The sequence below is a fragment of the Xenopus laevis genome, chromosome 3S (genome assembly GCF_017654675.1).
Source record: "Xenopus laevis strain J_2021 chromosome 3S, Xenopus_laevis_v10.1, whole genome shotgun sequence".
NCBI classification, from domain to species: Eukaryota; Metazoa; Chordata; class Amphibia; order Anura; family Pipidae; genus Xenopus; species Xenopus laevis.
This window is the reverse complement of record NC_054376.1, coordinates 45,821,550-45,846,053: the sequence shown is the minus strand read 5'-3', so window position 1 is coordinate 45,846,053 and position 24,504 is coordinate 45,821,550. Positions and strand designations below refer to the sequence as shown.

Sequence of the window (24,504 nt, the reverse complement as noted above, 5' to 3'; positions counted from 1 at the left end):
GTAAGGAGGGGTGTGTGTGTATGGATGCTGGGTTTCATTTTGAGGGGTTGAACTTGATAGATGTTGGCCTTTTTCAACCCAACTTAACTATGTAACTATAGTATGTAACGATGTAAAAGGAAGGTAATATTTATCAGAAATGTCAACCACTCCAATGCTATTAGAGCACTAATAATCCACTCCTTAAAGCAATACTGACATGTTCCTATAAAAATCATAGGAACGTGTCAGTATCAAGTAGTTGCTGCTCCCAAAGGGTCGAATTTCAAATTCATGGAGTTTTGTAAAACTCCCATAAACTCCCATGAACTCGACACTTATCTAAATTTATTGAATTTTTAATTCAACCCTTTGATAAATCTGCCCATAAAAATCCCATGGGAATATACAGAAAGTGGTGAGTTTTTCTGTGGTAATCTCACATTTTGCTAAATCTGTCCCTTAGGGGCCAGTTTAAGATTTCTTATGCCTTTTGGAAAAATTTATAGATATGGGGGGATAGCTCTTACCCCTGTTAAACCCCTGCTTTGATACATCCATGTATTAGTGTTATATAGTGAATAAAAAGACTGTTTCCTATGAATTTAGTATTCCCTTTAAAACTCGGAATAATTAATAAAGAACATTATATGTAAGTCTGTAATTATTCTTGGCTAGAGCTGAATGTTTATGCATCATTTACAATTTCCCAAAACCAAAGAAAAAATAATATATGCATTCTTAGAAAGGTGGAGATCATTCTACAGAATGTTACCAGAATTCGTTTAGATGCTGCAGCCCTAGTCCTGTACAACTTCTACGCTGCATGGATCAGATCTAAACTTTATTTCCCAAGCCTGGGTGTTTTAGTTAATGGCATGCCAAAGGTTGCCTATCTACTATACAGATCTGCTGATTCTTGACTGTTTTTTTCACTGTCCTACACAATTAAAACAAACGGTACAGGCAAACCCAGATATAGTCAGTGAACTAGTTTTTGGCTCTGTTCTTCTTGGCTTTCCTACCAGGAACAAAGCATGTTTAATTATTGTGAAATATGGCAAAGGGGAAAGACTTTCCTCCTATTAGATAATATATTGGCAAAGAGAACTGTAACATCTCCCTTTGATTTATAAAAACAGATTTGTTTTTGTAAATGTAACAAATAGAAACAGTCATATTGACATTTGAATTATAATCTTGCTTAGTTGGATTTAAAATGTCCTCTCATGTTCTCACCTTCCTTGGGGGGGTAAGAATACACCAAAGAAGAACTTTCAGTCTCTGGTGGAAACAATATGGCAGCAGCATACCAGTGAAATTATTGCATGGCTGTGCCTCATTGTGAGATGTTTTTTCATACAGTCAAATTTGTACAAATATGTTGTTGAATTATTATATTTGTGGCTTTAAATTCATGAACCTTGGTTATCCCTCCCCTTTTAACAATTAACATTGCTATAGGGGGCATACAATAAATTATCCAAGAATATATTAGTGGCACAGTGCACTGACCTATTATAAATAAAAGCAAAATAGGGGAAAAAAGGTGGATACTCAGACACTCAATTTATCCCCCAATAGCAGAGAAGTATAAATTCATTATTAGTGGAAAAATTCCCCTGCTAGATAAATTCAACCCATATAGTGCCACACTAACAAATGATAACCGTCTGTACAGCTGGGATTCATGAGTCGCCTCCACAGAGAAGTAAGTGCAAACCATGGGACCCTGGAGGTCAGGCATATAGGGCTATTTTATTTATTCAGCCCTGGATGTTGGTGCTACTTGGGGGAGGCGCTGATTGAGGCACTGAATGCAGTGAAAAAACACAAATATACTTGAGAATTTTTTCTGAAACCTTTTAATAGTCGCAACAGCCCCCCCCCCAAAATTAACAATAACTCATTGGTAATTCCCCCCATCGTGTTTTCTTTCCCCTTCAGTTGATTTCTTCTTCCCTCTCGATCACAGTAATATATAAGTTGACCTTCCTGTATAGTATTGCAACTGCTTTCCTTACAAGATTTGCTTAAATAGTCCCACAGTTATTTCACACATGGGTAATGATATATATATATATATATATATATTTTTTTTTTTTAAATAATGAATATCCTCTCTAATATCTATCATGATATCTAATCATGCTGCTGTTGTCACATGGTTGCTTAGAATAAGAGCTACAAAGAATGTTCCTATATTTACCTTTGGTAATTTAAGGCACCACCTACAGTAATAACAGAGGAGGAATGTCCTCTGCATATATCCCAATACATTATTACGGGAATGTAATAAAAATAGCAACGAGCAAAACAATTTGCTCAAATTAGAATAAAAATTCGCATTTCGCAATGTAATAATCTTCCTTAAACTGTTATTGCATTGCGAATTTTAATATCGCATTGCCCACTTTAAAGAAGTGCTTGAAGGTGTGATAATCTTTTGGAGCAAACATAACTTTTTCAGTAAGACGTTTTATTACATTCACTGCGCACTGGTGCAAATTATAAAATTCGCAAACCTTCTTCCCCTGTCAGAAGTGGTTGCTAAACAGTTTCCGGGTTCGCAAAAGCAATATCAAAGTTGCACAAAGGCATAACTTTTCACATTGCAAATATTTATTCCGTTACCGACTTTTATTACATTGCCCCATTAGTGTCTGATCACTTGCTCCCTATCCTGCCCCTTTCCTTTCCAACCTTGCACTAGAAGTCTCCAGCAAGATAAAACAGTACCTGCCTGCTTTCATTCAACTCAGATAAGTCATTCTATTAGGCTTAGTTCACACAAGGAGATTCAGGGAGATTTTGTCGCCTGGCGACTAATCGCCTCGTCTTCTGATCGACAATCTCCCCGAACTGCCTCAGCATGTTTTCCCATAGGCTACCGTATATACTCGATTATAAGCCGTCCCGAGTATAAGCTGAGGTACCTAATTTTACCTCCAAAAACTGGGAAAGCTTATTGACTCGAGTATAAGCCTAGGGTGAGAAATGCAGCAGCTTCTGGTAAGTTTCAATCAAAAAATTGGGGGTTTCTGCTCCCATTGGAGGTGCCGGCGTCTCGTTTTTGGATGCCGGCTATCATTCTTGGACGCCAGTGAATATTCTTGGAGACTATTCTTGGATGCCGGCGACTATTCTTAGGTGCCGGCGACTATTCTTAGACGCCGACGACCATTTTTGCGCTTGACCCGAGTATAAGCCAAGGTAGAGTTTTTCAGCATATTTTGGGGGCTGAAAAACTTGGCTTATACTCGAGTATATACGGTATATTGAAAAGTCGCCTGCGCTAATGCACACGCGGCAATGTGTTTTCCATAGAAAATGCATCGCCGCAATGGTGAGAAGATGGAGAAATGGAAAAATATGAGGTTGAACAGATTAGCAGGGTTTAGATGATTGCTTAGATGAAAATGTAGCAAAGTTAATAAATGATTTAAAATTAATGATTTCTTCTCATATCTGAATTCACAGCTAATTATTAATATTTATTATAATTAATATATATTACATTTTTTAATTGTGTTTTTTCCCCCCAGTATTTTGCAGGGTTTGGGATGGAGGATAAACAAATGTAACATTGATTGCTCCAAAAGTCAGAAATACAAATAAAAATTCTTCCCCAAATATATATATATATATATATATATATATATATTATATTATATTATATTAATATTATATATAAATATATTTTAAACTCAATCATTGTTCAGCAACATTTACAAATATATCAGATGCAGATTTAGGCATTCATTTCCATAATGTATAGTGATTGTTTAAATATGAGAAAATGTGCCAGGAGGGCATTTCTCATCTGTAAACAGAGCCTTTCAGACCTTGTAATTGGGCAACATCAGCCCAAACCCACAAGTGGTTAACGCTGAATTTGTGCTGTTGAAGCAGTGGGTCAGGTTACCAGCATTTATGTTCAGAGAAATTCCCCCTACCCTGTTTCTAATTTTGAGAGAGAGAAAGAGAGAGGGAAGTTGAACTTATTTGGTGTAAAAGAGCAGACCTTTATGAGCTTTGTTAAGTGTGTGGGTCTGTGTGGGAGAAAAATGAATTTCAGTTAGGAGAATCATTCAAGAACCATCACGTGGAATTCATAGACTCTCAGCTGTGTGGTCCTGCCATGATTTTTCCTGTAGTTATTATTCCTAAGAAGGGACATTATTGCAAGGCTTCCTATGTATGCTGGAGCGTTACAACAAGCCTATATGCTGATGAATCGTTGGAATGAATAAACAAAAGGTGAGTGAGGACTGTCTGGTTTAATGTTTCTAGTGGGAGAGAAGAGTGAAACAAATGGTTCTTTTTATGTTCAGGATATGTTTCTGTTTAGGCAATGGTGTCATATGTTCTTGCTCGCAGTTTTAAGATAAAGTCATTTTGGAACTTTCCTGAAACCCCTGAGATTTACAACAAACTGCTATATTTCTGCCCATTTATACATAGTGATTTCCCCCTGCAAACTTTTTTTTTTGGAAACAAATATTCTCTTCAAACATTAGATGCTTTGTTTCACATTTACTAAGTCTCCCCAACTGCATGGCATGTATTGGAGTCTGTGCTGCTGTGCAAATATCATCTGTGCACAAACGTTAATGTATAGGTCATGGCAGGACACCAAAGCACAAGGAGCATAACATGGAAGATGCTCAATACACAGAGCTAAAGTGGTAACACATTATGCCCATAAAACTTCCCTATGGATGCCCAATGAGCACGCACTCGCTCTGGACCTCCACCTACCTTCTTATGTTTTGCAGAAGCAGCAATGATAAATCATTTTGTGATTCAGAGTGGAGTTTTATGGCCAATACATTGTAATTAGGATCAAAGGGATGTAATTAAGGAATATTGCTGCTACATTTATACTGTAAATGAGACATAAGTGAATACTGTAGTATTGAAAGAAGGAAAGAAAACATAAGCAATTCATTATGGTAAGTAATATGTAAGCATATGAAGAAATCTTGTAAATGGATTGAAAATAGTCACAGATACTTAGTACAGAGGTTTTCAGTCTTTTTTATTTATTTAGTTTGCCGTTTGGTAAGACCCCTTGGCTCACTGCAAACTTTAAATAATGCCTCACTGCAATAGTTCCAGGAATATTCAAGGCAGCAAGGACTTTAATCATTTACACTAGGGATGGGTGAATCTGACCTGTTTCGCTTTGCCACAAATTCGCCAAACACATTGAAGCCCATGGGGCTTTTGTCGTGCAACATTTTTCAAACCACTCAACATTTCTTCAAACTGCACAACATTTTTTTTTACTATTAGTGACGGGCACGAATATTCGCTGGTGAAAATTCGCCGGCATCAAAAAAAATGGATACTGGCGTCCGATTTTTGGACGCCGGCGCATTTTCATTGTGGGAGCACTAACCACCAAAGTATACAATTTGTGTATCAAAATCCACTCTGTGTGCTGATGAGCTGATTCTTTGCTTGTGAGCATTCACACCTTCTGGGAGCTGAAGGCAGTGGATGAAGTATTTATTTCCAAAGTCACCCATGGCAGACAAGTCACCAACATGGGTTAATCCCGCCTATCAGGTCACTAAACCATGTTGGTTAATGCTGCCATGGAAGTGACTTGGAAAAAGAAATTACAGTGAGTAGCTAAATTCAATCTGTGTGAGCGTTGATGGGCTGTTAGCACATGCACACATTCAGGGAGTGAGAGGCAGTGGATTACCCAACAATACAATAATAACAATGTCCTATGTTGGTCTATTGGGAGAAGACTGCATCGATGCACTAATGTGGTCCTTGTTGGGCAAGATTTTAAACCTGCCAGATAGATAGGCATATTAATAAACTGTGCCAGTTTGGGTGCAGTATTGAAAAGTCATTGGTGGAACGATGCAATGGCTTCATTTGCTGTACCCCCATTTAAAAACACTTAGTAGCAGGGTCACCAAGAGAACTTGTGGCTTGTGTGAGACTATAAATATATTTCTTTTGCTGTTTGTCCACTAGTATCACTCCTTTATCTGAAGTGTTCATAGGTTAGCAATGATATAACCTTGCATTATCAATACTATAGGGCTTCCTTCTATTGAGCCCAAAATTAGTCCAATACGAAATTATCTACAGATGCAGTGCATTGTGGGCAGCCATTGCTCTAATTGTATAAGCAATAATGATTGTGCTCATACAGGAAAGGGGGTTACACATAATCAACTGAGATTAATTAAGTTAAAGTTTGTTATTGTGCTAATGACAAGGTTTAAAGGGGTAGTTCAACTTCCAAACAAGCACCAGGTATTATGAAATAAAAGACATTATTTCTGGTGAGCTATTTGAATTCATTTGAACTGAAAACACACATTTGTAAGGTAGCTTAGCCCTTTATGAAGTGCAGCATTAATGTATACACTTTGGGCCAGATTTTGTTAGACCATTGCACAAAGCAACACAATTGAACAATTTATATATATTGTGTGCCTAAGTGTACTTCTGACTTTTTCAAGATTTCAAATGGGGGTCACTGACACAGCCAGTCCATAAACGATTGCTCTGTGAGGCTACACACGTATTGTTATTGTGATTTTTATCACATATGTTTCTACTCAGGCCTCTCCTATTCATATTCTAGTCTTTTATTCAAGCCACTGCCTGGTTTCTAAGGTAATTTGGACCCTAGCAACCAGATACCTGCTGAAATTCCAGAGTGGAAAGCTGCTGAACGAAAAGCTAAATAATTCATAAATTACAAATAATTTGAGTTATTTAACTTTTTATTCAGTAGATCTCTAGTTTGCAGTTTCAGCAATCGGGTTGCTAGGGTCCACTCTAGCAACCAAGCATTGATTTAAATAAGAAACTGGAATATGAATAGGCTAGGGCCTGAAAAGAAACATGAGTAATTAAAAGTAGCAATAACAATACATTTGTAGCCTTACACAGCACTTGATTTTAGATGTGGTCAGTGACCCCCATTTGAAAGATGGAAAGAGTCAGAAGAAAAAGGCAAATAATTAAAAAAGCTATATAAAACCCAAAAAATAAAGGCCAATTGAAACGTTGCTTGGAATTATCCAGTCTATAACATACTAAACTTTAAAGGGATACTTTCATGAGAAAACGTGCTTTTTTTAACTCTTCAGAAGAATTCTGCACGTAAATCTGTTTTTCAAAATAGCAAAATTTGACATGGAGCTAGACATATTGTCAGTTTCCCAGGTACCTCCAGTCATGTGATGTAAACTTCAGTCACTCTTTACTGCTGCATTGCAAATTGGAGTGATATCACCCCCCCCCCCAAAGAAGCTAAACAACAGAACAATGGGAAAGTGACCAGATAACAGCTCCCTGACACAAGATTATATTACAGCACTCAATAATAAAAAATAGATTTTGTGAAACTAACCTTGTGATCAGCCTGTCATTGTACTGTTCCAAAGTAAGGAGGGAGCAGGAAGTTTTTTTCATTCAGAGTACTATAAGAAGGAATATTGGGATTTTTGGTGATTTAGCCTTCCATTTGCATGTTGTTCATATTACTATTTATTTATTTGCAGCATGTGCTCCTACTTGCAGTAGGGTAGGCAAGACTGACTGCAGGGTTATTATAACAACTAGTAATAAGTCATCCCTTCTGAGACAGAATTGCTCATAAAATGCACACAGCATTTATTTTCAAACAGGGCTCCTTTGAGTAAGGTTTCGACTCATGATTACTGAATTACCTGTCAATAAACCATAATTAACCACTCAATAATAGGTAAAGAAAAAAATATAAGGACATACAGGCAGTGTGCAAAGTGCATTTTGCACTTTGCACACTGCTTTCGGGTGTTTCTCAGTGCACAGACCTGTGAGTACCCTGAGGAATACAACGCTAAGGGGGTTATTTATTAAAGTCCGAATGCCAAAAACTCAAAAAATTTACGTTTTTTCTTACTATAAAATCCAGATTTTTAGTGGAAAAAACTTAAATCGTTTCAAGATTTAATAAACCCAGAGGATGAAAAAAGTCAAAATCTGAAACTCTGGCATCTCAGACTTACTGAGGTTGTATTTAAGTTAATGGGAGAGGTCCCTATCCTATTTGGACGTTTCTGTGGTCTTAACTGGAATTAACCCAAAAATCCAATTATTTTGGACTTTTTGGGAATAAATCCAAAAATATTTGAGCGATTAGCATTATAGCATTATTCCTTACACTATTTACCTGTCACTGTACTTCATGGTTACAGAATTAAAGTGAAAAGATTTTAGTTTGCTTTATTCAGTGTGTGATATTTATATTGTCTCAAACTGAAAAGGTCAAACATCCAGGATTTCACTGGTTGGTTTACACTATTTACCTTATATCAAATATATCAATATGGTTGTTTAAAAAGTAAAGTGCAAGTGCATACACTATCTCATAGGTAAATGCCATGATATGAGTAGAACAATCTGAAAAAAAAAAATTCTTAAAGGATAAGTAAACCTTTAAAATAAGTGAATGTAAAATTGATGAGGGTGCTATTCTATGCACTTTTGTAATTTACATTCATTATTTATTTATTTTGTATTCCAAGATATTAAGGCTGCTTAAAAGGATCCTGTCAGCGGAAAACATGTTTTTTTCAAAACGCATCATTTAGTAGTGCTACTCCAGCAGAATTCTGCACTGAAATCCATTTCTCAAAAGAGCAAACAGATTTTTTTATATTCAATTTTGAAATTTGACATGGGGTTAAACATTTTGTCAATTTCCCAGCTGCCCCTGGTCATGTGACTTGTGCCTGCACTTTAGGAGAGAAATGCTTTCTGGCAGGCTGCTGTTTTTCCTTCTCAATGTAACTGAATGTGTCTCAGTGAGACATGGGTTTTTACTATTGAGTGTTGTTCTTAGATCTACCAGGCAGCTGTTATCTTGTGTTAGGGAGCTGCTATCTGGTTACCTTCCCATTGTTCTTTTGTTTGGCTGCTGGGGGGAAAAAGGGAGGGGGTGATATCACTCCAACTTGCAGTACAGCAGTAAAGAGTGATTGAAGTTTATCAGAGCACAAGTCACATGACTTGGGGCAGCTGGGAAATTGACAATATGTATAGCCCCATGTCAGATTTCAAAATTGAATATATAAAAATCTGTTTGCTTTTTTGAGAAATGGATTTCAGTGCAGAATTCTGCTGGAGCAGCACTATTAACTGATTCATTTTGGAAAATTTTTCCCATGACAGTATGCCTTTAAGGTGCAGTTAATCTGAATGAATTTTGTTCCAACAGCGCCACCTGCTGGTCAGTTTCTGACCAGTCTGACCACCAAGTAGTCAAGGAAGTTGTCAGGAGAAAGAAGAGGCTGCTCTGATGTTTTTCTGCTTAGGAAAGATTTGAGAAAGGTATCTAATTGTTTTCCTAAACAGAAGGCCAGAGCAGGGCAGTGGGATTAGCTAGAAAGAAATTATAATTGCAGTGCAAATATATACAGAACTTGGAGGCTCGTAGAATGGGCGTAGCAAGACAATAGCAAGTACACTTGTACACATCTCCAAGTATCATCAATCTACGCTGACTTGAAATGAGAACAGACAGCCAAGGTAAGGGTACATTTTGAATATAGTGGAGGAAACAAATCTATGTCCATTAGACATGTGTAACATGCTGCCAGTCTGGAGTGAAATGCCACCTGTGGGGAGAAGGTACATTGTGTACATCAACTGTGGTTGGAACATCTCTAGTAGGTTCTAAAATCTCCTATTCTTAGCATCTTTTTAATTAGTCTTTGTGTTTTATTTTCATTGTTGTTCAAATGGTATTGAGGTTTGGGGAGCTAAAAATACTTTTCTGCGAGGGTCTGTTATTTCTAGTGTATTGATCAGCAATGGTTGCTCCAGGGCATATCTCCTGGAATGATGGCATGGCACTTTCCTAAATCCTTACAAGCCTAACAACAATTTATATTTTACTGTCTGCTATTTATAGGACCTAGCCACATTGTAGTAAATATTTCAAAATAGTTTGTGCTATTTCCCTTTGGAGCAAGTGTCTTGCCAGATCAGCAGAAAACGCTAGAGCTAGTATTAAAACATTTTCATCTGGAGGTCTCCATCACTCTAGGTCACTAGTAACTGTACAAAATTAGGATGTGTAAATGGCGGAGCTCACCCTCATGTAGTTTATCTGTACACCTACTGCCACGATAATGTCACATTGTGTCTTTCAATAAAGCCGCATTGATATTAATAGCAGCGGTTCCGTTGGATATGTTGGTCAGCGTCAGTTGCGGGTAACAATGATGTGAAGCATCACTAGTAACTGTATTTGCAATGTTCATTTTACCCCTCCTGCACATGCCACAGTGTTTTCTGGGTAAACTCCAGAAATACCACTTAACTCATACACTTAGGGGCAAATTTACCTAGGGTCGAATATCAAGGGTCAATTAACCCTCGATATTCGACTGCCAAATTGAAATCCTTAAACTTCGAATATCGAAGTAGAAGGATATAGCGCAATTCGTTCGATCGAACGATCGAAGGAATAATCGTTCGATCGTAAATGGGCCCCTTAGATGTACAGTATATAGCCGATAGTCTTTAAATGATTGGAATTTCCATCTGACCTTCCAGTGAGATAATTGCTCAGTAAACCACCTTTATTTATATTTTCACCAAAAGAGGCCTTATGTGAACCAATATAAGCAGAAGACCTCAGACAGTTTAATCAGATGATGTGTCTGACTAACACAGTGTTACTGGAATTTCAGGGATTTCCAAAACAGTCATTTGACTCATTTCCATGCCTTATCCAGGACATCATATGATTTCCATTAGCTTTAGTAATAATCACAGGTCCAGCACAGGATCAGTCCAAGAGTTCAGCCACCAGATCTGGGACAGGATGTAATCCCCAAATTCAAACAATATACATTGTACGAGAGCAGTGGCGTGCAATCACTTCCCTATAAAACCATCAGGTAGAATGAGACTGTATGACTAATACGTTGGTATGGGGACACTTTTGCCAAGATTATTCAAATATCTAATCAAGGAGGGACCATCCAGTAAAGAATGTCCAATTGTAAATAGTTAGAACCAGAAAATAGAGTTCACCTGGACATGTGTACAATAACCCAAATGACTACTGTTGACATCATCCTTTATAAAAGCAGAAGACCAAGTTGCAGAATAATCATTTCCGTGCCTCATCCAGGATATCATATTTCCATCAGAGGAGCTTTAGTAATAATCACAGGTCCAACACAGGATCAGTCCATGGGGGAAAATTCAGGGAACAGATCTGGGACAGGATATAATCCTCCAATAGAAACAAATGACATTGTATGTGGGCAGTGGCATTTCCATTATAATTGAATTAATTGCTTAGCTACATTCCCAAACCCTCCACGTTAATGTGTTTATCTTGCAATTGATTCCCTATAAAAAAAAACACTTAGGTAGAATCAGCCCATAGGAGACCCTTTTGCAAAGATAATTCTAATAACTACTGTAAGTAATTAGGGGACATCTAGTACAGAATACCCAGATATAGCTATGACCATAATATGGAATTCACCTTGACATGGGTAAAAAGGCTCAGTAATCTTATCATCATAAATTAACGACTAATTAAAGTATGCACGGAAAAAGAATGGATTGCTAGTTATCAGTCCCAATACCCTCAGCATTGTTGCAACACTTACAAAACCAACATGGAAACCATATAGTTTATAGTAATATAATGTTATAGTTGCATTTCATATGAAAGGGTGTAATTAGAAAAAATACTAATGTGAATGATGTATAATCTCTGTAAAATGGAAATATATGCAAAATATGTTGGCATGAATTAAACAAAGGATGATGATAACTTAAGGTACATTAAGTTAAATGAAAAGCTATTCATTACAAGCTGCATATTTATAAATGCTTTATGCATTCCATGCCTCCAATAACCAAATCTGATAAACAATCAATGCATATAAATCAAGTGCTATAATACATAGTGTGGGGCTGATCCACAGATGAAAGGATTTCTTGTTCGATGGCAGAACACAAGTCCTAGTATCCCAACAGATGTAGGTTGCTCATTAGCAGCCTTGCTGTGCAGGGGATCTTGGGAAGACAAAGTACCTAGAGTAGATCATAAACTAAGCATTTATGGGGTTGTGATTGGGTGGTAAATTCTCTTAATCTCCAAAAGGTCATTGTTTTCAGGCTGTAATTATCTGGAGATTAGGGACATAAGGGGCAGATTTACTAAGGTTTGAATGGTAAATTCGAATTGTAGATTTTTTTTTTTTTTTTGGTCAAAACTTGGTCAAAAAATTTGAATTTGAAATCAGCAACTCAAATTTGAATTTTAATGTGAGATTTATCACAGTAGATTTTCTTGATTCTCTGTTTGTTTCCCACTAAGTAATGTAATGTATTTAAAGAGGAACTAAAGTCTAAAATAGAATAATGCTAGAAATGCTGTATTTTGTATACTAAACATAAACATGAACTTACTGCACCAGAAGCCTAATCAAACAAATTTTTTATTCTTTCAAACTTGGCCACAGGGTATGTCATCTTGTAACTTTATTAAACATCTCTGCAAGAACACGCACATGCTCAGTGTGGTCTCGGCTGCTGTTGGGAGGTTAAGCTTAGGGATCGTCATAAATGATCAAAACAGCACAAGTTAAATCATTTCTGGCATAGAAGATGATACAGCAAGACTCAGGTCCGGACTGAGAATTAAAATAGGCCCTGGCATTTCAGGTACACAGATGCCCAGCAGCCCACACAGAGGCCCAAACAGCTCCCACCAGCCCACTAAATACTGACTTTCTTTGGCACCTTATAGCAGCCCCTCTGGCATTTACCAGAACCCACAGATTGCCAGTCCGGGCCTGGCAAGACTGATTAATAATCAGAATATTCAGTGAATATACAGTGAATACAAATTTCTACATGGTCGCCAGCTGCTCTACAGGGAAACAAACAAAGCTGCTCAAGGTCAGGGAAGTAAGGTAGGGGGCTCCCCCTGCCATTTGAAATGATAGTTAGTTAGGGTCTGTCTGAAGTTTCCTATCCTCAGCAAGTAAACGGAGGGAGAATTGCACTGCATACAGTCAGGTTTCTTATAAAAATCGTACACACATTTTTTAATTAAAGTATATTGGAGATAGGTTCCTTTTTCATTAAAGAAAGTAAAAATGGGATTTTATTTTTTTGCCTTTACATTCCCTTTAAGATGCTGGGCTCACCGATCAGAGATCTGCATCCCTAGGTCTTGTTTAGGTGGTACTGATGGAGTATGAATTTGAATAATTATACATTCAGTGCTATGAAATTTTTATAAATAATTCATTTATAATGTACTTTTGCTCCATACTGGTAAAAATGTTGTGTTTTCTTCAGAAAGACTATATAGTTTATATAAACACGCTGCTGTGTAGCCATGGGGCAGCCATTCCAAGCTGAAAAAGTAGAAAAAAGGCACAGGATATACAGCTCTACTGTGTATCCTGTGCCTTTTCTCCTTTTTTTTTAAACAGAATGGCTGCCCCCATGGCTACACAGCAGCTTGTGTTTCTGAAATAGACACAACAATTTTTTATCAGTGTAGCGCAAAAATACATAAAATATGAATTACTTTAAAACACTTAAATTTTTTGGAGTTACTGTTCCTTTTCGTGTACTTTTCTGTGTTAAAAAGAGTATGTGGGCTTTTTACTTTCCCTGTGCCCTGCATTTATAAAGCAGCCAGGGTATCCTAATTTTTGTTTTTTATTCAATTAATGGGAATTTAAAACATGGATAACAAATGCTTTATGCTTGAAAAGCTACAACTCTCAACAGCCCCATTTGGAAAGACTGGCCCACACTTCCAATTCCGCCCTAAGGATAGGCCTCTAGAACATAATATTATGCTGTTTATATCAGATAGATTCTATGACACTATTCTCATGTGTCACAAGGGTTTATACATGGGCTTAAATGTGATATATTCTTATACCGTCAATAATCAGGTTTGCTGCAAGATACGACATTCATCCATTCAGTAAGGTCATCTCATATGCTCAGGGCTCCAATTTTATTCAAAATTAAAAACATCTGAGTATTTCTTATTTGTAATAGGACATGATTACCCCTTGGGTACGGCAGGACAAAGATCTTTGCACTCATGTTTACGTATTGTGTTGCCACTGTCTGGTTATAAGAGATAAGCTAATTATTTATGGATATTACCTTTTAATATGAATTGCTCTCTCTGTTAATGTTTATCCGTTTCCATGAAATATTCCGACTAAAATAATAGCAATGTCATCATGTTTTAATGAACAATCTGAAAATGATTATTGCTATCATCATCAAGTATTTATAATGCCACAGTTAGTAATGAGCGAACCTGTACCAATTTGCCGTGCCAAAAAATGAATAAAACAGTGTAGAATTTGGTGAAACAGAGTGAAGAATGTGAAGTGTCAAATTACACTGCACTTAATGCTTTAGCACAGGGGTCCCCAACCTTTTTTGTTCTCATGAGCCACATTTAAAAGTAAAAAGAGTTGGAGAGCAACACAAGCATGAAAAAGTCAATAGGGATGTCAAATAAGGGCTGTGATTGGCTGTTTGGTAGCCTCTATATGGACTGGTAACCTACAGGAGACACTGTTTGGCAGTACACCTGTTTTTTATGCAACTAAAAGTTGTGTCCAAGCCTGGAATTCAAAAATAAACACCTGCTTTGAGAGCAACATCCAAGGGGTTGGAGAGCGACATGTTGCTCGCGAGCTACTGGTTGGGGATCACTGCTTTAGCGTATACATTGCTCTACCTGGTTAGAGAGGTTTTTTTTCAGTGCAAAAGTCTGGTGAAATAAAATGCATATCGAAATTCTAACATGGATTTGTGACATTTTTGTAGCTGAAAGCACAAGTTTTCTGCAGAACTCCAAGCATTTTCTATGCAGGTTGGATCAACTGGGGGCCTTAAAGTCCTGAGATGCCGGGACTTCAGATTCAGAGTTTTCCAGCCTCCGGGTTTAATAAATTCCGAAAAAATTTGTGATTTTTTAAAAGCCCGATTTTATATAGAAAAAAGATCAAAAATCAAGAAGTTCTTACATATCCGCAAATGTCTTTCACTGGCAGCTAATTAGCTTGGGAGTAGCATTACGTGTCCGCTCTTGTTGCAATATAGTTATGAGGTCATAAATGAAACAATGTAATCCGGAACTTCACATATCAAACAGCGCTTCCTTTGTTGCGCACAAGGGCTCTCCGGCTCTGACGCATGCAGTTAAAGTTTTTAGCCTCTTCTATAATCCATGAGGCTTCTGCCTCAGGCGCCAGCAGCCCCAGGATCACCCCTAACTGAACTTAATGCATCAGCCAAGGTTGAGCATCTTTATAATAATAATGACCCAGGCCTTCAAGTTATGCACAGGACTGGCAATTTGTGGGTTCTGGCAAATGCCAGAAGGGCTGCTGTATGGTTCCATAGAAAGTTACCATATAGTCGGCTGGTAGGGGGCTCTGGGCCTCTGTGTACTTGAAATGGCAGAGCCTATTTTGAATCCCAGTCCCGGCCTGCACAGAAGCCCCATCTTGCATTTTGTTAGGAGTGTCAGTGACATGGACATGCTCAGTTGGATCTGAGCAGCTGTTGAAAAGCTAAGCTTAGGGGTTGTGATAATTCATCAAGCAGAAAATGAGACTGGCCTGTCATAGAAGGCGATGCTTTATCTTTACTGCGAAAGGGCTGTGGTTGCCTTGGGCTGGTACAAAAGCCCAAAACATAATGTACAACTTTTCTGCCCTTCTTCTTTAGTTACATGACATGAAGTGTGCCTTAATGGGTTTCATGTCAACATGACAATTGCACTATGGAAATTTTACAAACCTGCCACCAGCCTTAAAAAGTTTCATGTCTGATAGTATTATGGTAATTGCTGTACACATATGGGTTTATAGGACACGGAATCCACTGCTACTTTGATGAACCAAGGAAGACACTTCTTTGAGTGGTGAAACGTTGTCAGGATTAGTGTGCTTGTGAGCAAATAATCCTCTTCCTTCCTTCTTTCTTTCTTAAAAAAAAAGCCGGCATGACTGTGCGTGCATTGGCCGCTGGATTTTGAAGAAAGAGGGAAGGAAGAGGATTGCTTGATTGCACATACCCTGCTGTTTCCTGCTAATAGGAGCAGAGGTATCAGGTAAATCCTTGGGAGGTGCCCTAACATTTGGAACCCTCATCAATTGGACTGTTAATTCTTTTTTAACACTACTAGATGCTCTGAAGGTCAAACAAGCATACTGAAAGATGCAGTTAAGACATTTCAGTGCAATTTTTTTAAAGTGTTTTTTTTTTAAATCCCTAAGCCAAGATTTCAGATAAATATACACGTGTGGTATTGGAAAGATTTTCCTAGTGAGCTCTTAAACAGTAAATGGCAAGGGGCATAAAAGAATTAAGAAATATTTCTAAACTGAGAATTTTGTATATGCCAGGGTTTGGAAAACTTGTGAATTTATTTACTCATAGATCTGTCAGGGTTATATATTCTTCACAGAATAGTGAAGTATATGATAGTAGGATTTAGTAGGACGAGTCTGCGTCTGTTAGGCTGGTATTCTGTCCAGATTGAATTGCTTGTAAAATATTTGTACAATTTTTGCATTCCACATTGAAGGAAAATATAGCTTGGAAACATGCAGGGCATAGCAATGATTAACACTGCCTACAGAGCTGTATTTGTTTTCTGAAATACATTTTTCTAAAGAAAATTCCTACATTGGCATTCTTAAGCTTTATCTATGTAATTAATCACCATTTTTTCCCTCCTCACAGCCTTTTTATAAACAATCTGAACAGCAGAGACTGCCAGTGTGCATGGTAGATGCTGAAGATCCATAAAGATAGACCCATCAGTTTTCAACCTTTGGACTCACCAGTTAATGTTTCACTAATTACCAGTGCACTTGTACGACCCTCTAGCCCTATCTGCTAAGGTGACGAGATATAAAGGGAAGAATTTTTTTTCCCCCTCACATTCTGACGGCACCATGGGCAAGGGATTTTATGTCAGCACGCTTGTATTAGCTGTTGCCATCATATTCTCGGTGGCTGCTGTGTCTACTATCATAGCCCTTGCAGTTGTTTGCTCTCAAGAAATGGCCAAAAATAATGATGTTGCTAAGCCACCCGAAGGAACAACTACATCTAGCACTAAGCCACCCGAAAAAACAACTACATCTAGCACTAAGCCACCCAATGAAACAACTATATCTAACAATAGCACATCAACAGCCACCACTGTGCAGTCCAATGACCCTTGGAACAAGTACCGGCTTCCAAAAACCTTGACGCCTGTTCATTACGATATTGAGCTTCAGCCATTCTTGGAGAAAAATGCAGCTGACCTTTATGTGTTCCATGGCAAAAGTACTGCCTTATTCCTATGTAACAATGCCACTGACCTCATCTTGATCCACAGCAACAAACTTAACCACACCAAATTTAATAACTTTGATGCCAAATTAATGGATGGCTCCAGGGAAGTAGCTTTGAAGAACACCTTCTTTCAAAAAGACAAGCAATTCTTGGTGGTACAGGTTGCTGAGACTCTGGAGGCTGGGAAACAGTATGCTCTTTACACAGAGTTTGTTGGGGAGCTGGCAGATGACTTGGCTGGATTCTATAGAAGTGAATATAGAGAACGCAATGTAACCAAGTAAGACTACCAACATTATCTTTTGAGCCTGTAGTGGTACATGTTGACTATATTACTTACTAAGTTAACATAAAACTTAGAACATTTAAGTATCTGGTTTATGTTTATATTCAATAAGTATTATTATATGCATCAACGTATTCATTCATTCCAGTGTATTAACTGCATAGATGATGTAAAATTGACCTCTCCAAAAGGCTGGTCAGGGATCGAAATTATTTTAATCTTACAAATTAGACCACATTCATTTCAATGGAAAAAGAGTGTGCTAATGTTCTGTTTAAAGAGAGTGATTTCAAAGAACACGGCGAGCCAGTTGAGCCAAATTCTTCATCTGTACAGTGAGTGGGGTGCCATGGAGCTTCCTTATTTGATCCATGTGTCAAAATATAGACAGATGATCAAATCTCTGGTGTTTCAGTGCCAGATGGAACTTTTTAACTTGTCTAATAGATATCTGAATAGTTTTAGACAGATATTGGACAGGCATCAGAAGGGAGCAAGTCGGCAGGTTTTTTAATTCCTGGCATAGATATAGTTGAATAAAAACCATATGTACTGCCAAACAGAGCCTCCACTTACTGTCTACCACAGAGCCAATCACAGCCCTTATTTGGCATCCCAGTGACCTTTTTTCATGCTCGTATTGCTTCCCAACTCTTACATTTGAATGTGGCTCACAGGTAAAAAAAAAAAAAAAAAAATTTGGGGACCCCTGATCTAAATGTTAATAAAGGTGTATTTTCTCAGAACAAATTTCTTGTTATAATTAAAATTAAAGGTCTACCATTTGCAGAAATAAATGCTTTACACAAATTATTAAAGCTGAAATATAACTCAGCCTAGGATAACTCATCACTTGCAGTGAATTGCAGTTATACATGAACCATAAAGCAAAAAGTATTCTTAGTGCAGATAACCACTCAGAGCTAATTATTGTTGACTAGCCATAGTTGGTTCTCTGAAGCAAATTTATAACAGTTTATGGTTGGAAATACACACATTTTTGAAACTGCAGAAAACATCAAGTGAAATACCTTGGATTGTAAGAATGGCAGATTGTAATTACTGTAATTATATATGTTTCTGGTGACAGGATCATTGCGACAACTCAGATGCAGGCTCCTGATGCAAGGAAAGCTTTCCCCTGCTTTGACGAGCCAGCAATGAAAGCTACTTTCAGCATCACTCTGAAGTACAGGCAGCCTTACAAGGCCATGTCCAACATGCCAGAAATCAGTAAGTCATTTTCTCCTAAACTGGGCAGGATTATATTAAGTCCAGAGATAAAGTATTTCTAAATTACTGCTAAAACTAAATTCTCCCTTGGTTTCTCTTGTGAAAAACTTGTTTTGTTACAGGGGTCTGTTTACTGAAGTTGGTAAAAATTTTATATCACCCATTATTGCTGAGAATATTCTTGCGACAAAATTATCGCAATGAGACAAATTTGCCTTGGTGGTGTGAATTATGCAATCATAGCAGTTTGTTTCAGCTTTATTTCTGGCAAATTGTGAGTTTTTGGTGCTCATTTAGGTTACCTGCATAATCTGCTTTAAATCTTGCAGATTTTTTGGCACCACTGCCAATGGCCACACTAATGAATATATTTATATGAATGAGTTTATATAAAATAGTATTTATTACCAGTTTATAATGTATTATTAATTCTACTTATGGCCAATTAAGTACTATCAGGAATACATTATTTTTACATTATATTGATTTTTCTTAATTAATTCACTAAAAATATATTTATAAATATCATTCTTCCCCATATACTGACTATACTATATAGTGGAGCTCCCGGTTGCCATCTTGCGGATCTTAGTGTAGTCTTCGGGTCTCAACGCTGATTTGCGGGTGCGCAGTTGGAGCCAATTCCTGACATGGCCCCAATGTGAATGGGCCGGCACTATATGAAGATCCGGAAGAGCTTCTCTGCATTTAAGGGTCAATGTTTTTAAAAGGGTTTTTTTAACACTAAAGCACATCGCTGGGAGGGAGAGGGGGGCAATGCCTGAAAGCTTGGGGGGCTTATGGTAGGGGGGGCCTATTTCTCCTTTAAGGATATTGAAGAAAATGCAAGTAAGTTCAAGGCGTCACTCACCTTTACTGTAGCCAGTTTGCCCTAAACCTCTGAGGCTTATAGTTAGAATTTATACATAATATATGATCATATATTTAGACACCTATAAGCTATTTCAGTCCAGTGAGTCATAACAATAGACATGAGTGAGTGCCAGCAGCAGAAGTCTATCATTAATAGAATTGACTGTGTTCTGGTAACATATAATGTAAGTGTTATTTTAAATACAGTATCCATCTATCTATGGGCTTTCACCCCTAAATGAAGCAAAAAGCTCTCATATGTTTCTCCCATACCTCCCACTCCCATTCTCACATTTTTGTGACTTGTAAACATATCTTTTATTCTAATATTCTTATAACCAAAGAACATTGATACAAGTACTGCCAATATTGATAACAAAATTCAATATTCTTTTGCTCCTGGTGCTACAATTTTCATAAGTTCCATCAGTGCAAGCAGAATTCATCTTCCTAACTGCTAAATATTATTTTGTAGGTAAAGAACTTGTAGTTGAAAATGGACAACAATGGATGATCTCAAAGTTTGACAAAAGTCCAAGGATGTCCTCGTATCTGGTGGCATTCATAGTGTCAGAATTTGAGGCAGTTGGGAATCCTGCCAATGGTACCGTTACTGGGGTAGGTCTATTTGTATTATATTATAGTATATTATTTCTTACAGGAAAAAGACACCAAAAGTGAAATCATTAGAAATCCCACCAAATTTTTGTGACAAAGTAAATGTAAAAGGCTTGGGTTAGATATCTATTGTCATTATTGTTTTGAACTATGTCTCTTTCTTTTTAGACCAATCTCTATTTCACAGGCCATTGGTGGGATAGTGACCATATAATATAATATAAAGTTAAGAGTGCCCAGGCAATTATTTTTTATCTTCTCAGATTCCCTCTCATCTTGTATGATACCAATGGCCGAAGGAAAGCTTATGTAATTCCTCTATAGGCTTAAAGTATGAATCTGTGAATTATAGCCATATGTGGAAGTTTTTTAAAGACTTTTTTAAGAGGCAACATCCAAATTTATGTCCTGGAGAACAGCATTATAACTCAGCATGTGTCTGTGAAGGATAAAACGTGTTAACTATCTCTGATGAAGTTAGATGATGAAGAAAAGCAAAAACTAATGTGGCATTAAAAGGGAAATGTTGTCCTCAACCAGTCTCTACTACACCTTTAATCCCCAAGGTCCCTTTGAGGATACCAAACAACAGTATAAATAATTAAAAGGTGTAACAAGAAAACTGAATTGATATGTATGTATACAATAATTTATTAATGACTTAATCACTTAAAAACTGTCAAGGCCAGGGCTCCAAATTCATCCAGTCAAATTCATAAAAAATTGAATAAAGTAAATAATCACTTGTTACAGATCAAGGCAATCAATAGCTAATCGTGAATTTCATAGATAGTAAAGCTCATTCATAGGACCCCCAAAATTCTTAATCCGGAATTCCGTTTTTTCAAAGATATATATGTGAGTTATAGTTCAATAAGAACATAAATGTCCACAGTATCTCCCGAGCTAGATATTTGAATTATTAGATGATGAGCAGAGGTATTGCCAAATAAACATTGTCTTTTAAACCAATACATTTGTTGTAAAATGTATATATCTTTTTACTGCAATCTTGATGGTGCTATTCTACAATTATAGAGACCTGGCTAAGAGTTACTGTACATAGAATAGCTGTCACTGGTACATTCAGAGTTTTATACTGGGCCCACACTTATATATAATCTGTTTATTAATAAATTAGATGAGAAAGCTGAAAGCAATACATCTGTGTTCAATGACTATACAAAACTGTGCAATGACTCCATTCAGGATGTATTTTTCTTGCAGAGAAATCAAAGTCTAAACAAATTAGACCAAACAGGACTACGCGTGTCCTTGATGGGACAAATAAAACCAAATCTCTACTTGTGTATTTGTGTATAATAAACTAATAATGTCAGGCAAATGCAGAGAGGGACAGTAAGATATTGTCCTATATTAAAAGGGGTAGAGATTCATGATTCATGTGTAGAGGAGGTAATTCTTACCCTTTACAAAGCCCTGCTAAGGCCCCCTTTAATATGTGTAATGTGCTGTTCCACGTGTGGTTTTGTTTTTAACCATAGGTTATAGAAGGTTGCAAATGAGAGAATAAACAGAGAAAGAACAATGTTTGGACAATAATATGTTTTGTTTGTAGAGCTTCTGCAGCATATATAAAACTAAGCTTTACTCTACAGGTACAGATCTGGGGTCGTAAACAAGCCATCGTTGAAGAGAAGCAAGGGGAATACGCTCTCAGAGTAACAAAGCCAATCCTTGAATTTTTTGAGGAATATTATAATACTCCCTACCCTCTACCAAAATCAGGTTTGTATTGTGGCATGCTCTACAATCAAATCTAGCAACGAAAGCTAAGCTGCAAAGCCAAGTGTGTGGTTGATGTTGCTCTGTGCAGTAGATACAATATTTACAGATATTCTGTTAGTATGAGCAACACCTTATTATGGGGAGATGATCCTCACTTACTAAACATATTTCAATCGATTAATTTCTTCCTTTAGATCAGGTAGCACTGCCGGATTTTAATGCAGGAGCCATGGAAAACTGGGGACTGGTGACATACAGAGAAACAGCATTGCTGTTCGACGATCAAGTATCATCCATTGGGAATAAGGAGAGAGTAGTCACAGTAATAGCCCATGAGCTTGCCCATCAGGTAATGCATTTCTTTTTTTAACTGGCCTTAGGATATACCATAAATACCATAAATGATATTGCTATAAAACAATGCAATAGCACACACAGAAGTTGAGACACGATTGTAGTTTAAATTAGGTTTACCAGATTGCTTAAAAATTCAGGGCCATGCCTAATAAAGGCATGATTCAGGGCTGCACTAATTGCATTTAAATTAAATTGCACTCAGACCAGCATCTGCTTATAGATTGTAATGCCATAAAATAGTACTGGCAAAAGAAAATATCTGGTCAGCTAATTAGCTTAATGTCTCATTAGACACAGCTTACTAGTTGGATAAGGCTAAGGCCACACTAGGCGATAGCGCCGCGATTTGACTCGCGGCGACTTTTCGCCGCGACTTTTAAGCCGCAATCGCTGGGGAAACTTTTGCGCTGGCGTCTATGGGGAATCGCGTAAAATCGCCAGCGTAAAAACACACGCGGCGATCTTTTTTCTATTTTCGCTCGAAATCGCCTAGCGAGGCAATTTCGAGCGACAGTAGAGAAAAGATCGCCGCGTGTGTTTTTACGCTGGCGATTTTACGCGATTCCCCATAGACGCCAGCGCAAAAGTTTCCCCAGCGATTGCTTAAAAGTCGCGGCGAAAAGTCGCGGCGAAAAGTCGCGGCGAGACAAATCGCGGCGCTATCGCCTAGTGTGGCCTTAGCCTAACAGAATCTACTGATAATCACTGGGGTCTTTAGGTCTTTGGACAATAAAGCTTAAATGTAATTTTTTTAAAAGTTAAATTTACTTACACAATCTATTTTACAGTGGTTTGGAAATTTGGTGACCATAAGGTGGTGGAATGATCTATGGCTGAATGAAGGTTTTGCCACCTATGTTGAATATTTGGGTGCAGACAAAGCTGAGCCTGACTGGAACATAGTAAGTTCTATCATACTTGAGTATTAGGGACCGCAACACTAAACACGGGATATGCACACTAAAAAAAACAGCACACTTGCTGAAACACCTCATAATTCTCCAACCTGTCTTTCTTTATTCTCCTTTACAGAAATGCACAGATAATAAAGTATCTCTTTAGCTGAAGTATAGGGTCAAAGCAACAGCCTCCCAAACAAATATCCAGTTGGTAACAATCACTGTAAGGATATGTCAATGGCGGAGCTCACCCCAGCACGATATCGTTTCCCAGCTAGGTCATTGCTCTTGCGAGAGTTCGGCAACTCCTATCCAAAAACTTCATTGCTTCACAATACTGTTACCCGCATCGAGCGCTGACCCACATATACACCAGAGTCGCTAGTCTTAATAACAATGCGGCTTTATTAAAACACACAATGTTATAATAATATGGCAGTGGGGTGCAAAAAAACTTACGCATTTTGTGTCTCTACACTCAGCACTTCCTCAAAGTCTAGCTCTGCACGGGTATAAAAATCAGCTTTGAAGCAAGTTATTGGCAATTCTGCTATCATGAAAACCAAAAAATACATGTATGGGATCCGTAATCAGAAACCCATTATACAGAAAGCTCTGAATTATCGGAAGGCCATTTCCCATAGACTCCATTTTATCCAAATAATTATATTTTTTTAAAAATATTTCATTTTTCTCTTTAATAATAAAAGAGTACCTTATCCAAGTGAAGATATAATTAATCCTTATTGGAGGCAAAACCAGCCTATTGGGTTTATTTAATGTTTAAATGATTTTTTAGTAGACGAAAGGTATGAAGATCCAAATTACAGAAAGATGCCTTATCCGGAAAACCCCAGGTCCTGAACATTCTGAATAACTGGTCCCATGCCTGTAATGTAAATGGCAAAAGTGCTCAGGAGATCATTATGAGCAGTCCTACATTCTTTTTTTGCCTTTAGCTCCCCTTTAAAATAAGGTGTAGTTCTAAACCAGTATTCTAATTTGCTCATTCATAAAACAAATGTGTTTGCTTTTTTTTCCCCTTAGCCATACACCTAACTGGACCAGAGCCACCTGGTTCTGTCTGATTGTACCTTATGTTGTTTA

At 37.5% G+C, this 24,504-nt stretch overlaps 1 protein-coding gene across 2 annotated transcripts in view; it reads left to right on the top strand.

Annotated features, from left to right (window-relative positions):
* Positions 1-24,504, top strand: part of anpep.S (alanyl aminopeptidase, membrane S homeolog) — a 47,600-nt gene that overhangs the window by 10,156 nt on the left and 12,940 nt on the right. The window contains exons 1-7 of one of the 2 annotated variants that reach the window (XM_018255341.2): positions 3,982-4,239; positions 16,780-17,662; positions 18,759-18,901; positions 20,250-20,392; positions 22,012-22,141; positions 22,336-22,490; positions 23,287-23,400. In XM_018255341.2, coding sequence (XP_018110830.1) covers positions 16,995-17,662; positions 18,759-18,901; positions 20,250-20,392; positions 22,012-22,141; positions 22,336-22,490; positions 23,287-23,400 — 1,353 coding nt within the window. In that variant the 5' untranslated portion in view covers positions 3,982-4,239; positions 16,780-16,994. Of the gene's footprint in view, positions 1-3,981; positions 4,240-16,779; positions 17,663-18,758; positions 18,902-20,249; positions 20,393-22,011; positions 22,142-22,335; positions 22,491-23,286; positions 23,401-24,504 lie in introns of those variants that run through there. The other variant, XM_041588246.1, reaches the window with a different exon arrangement.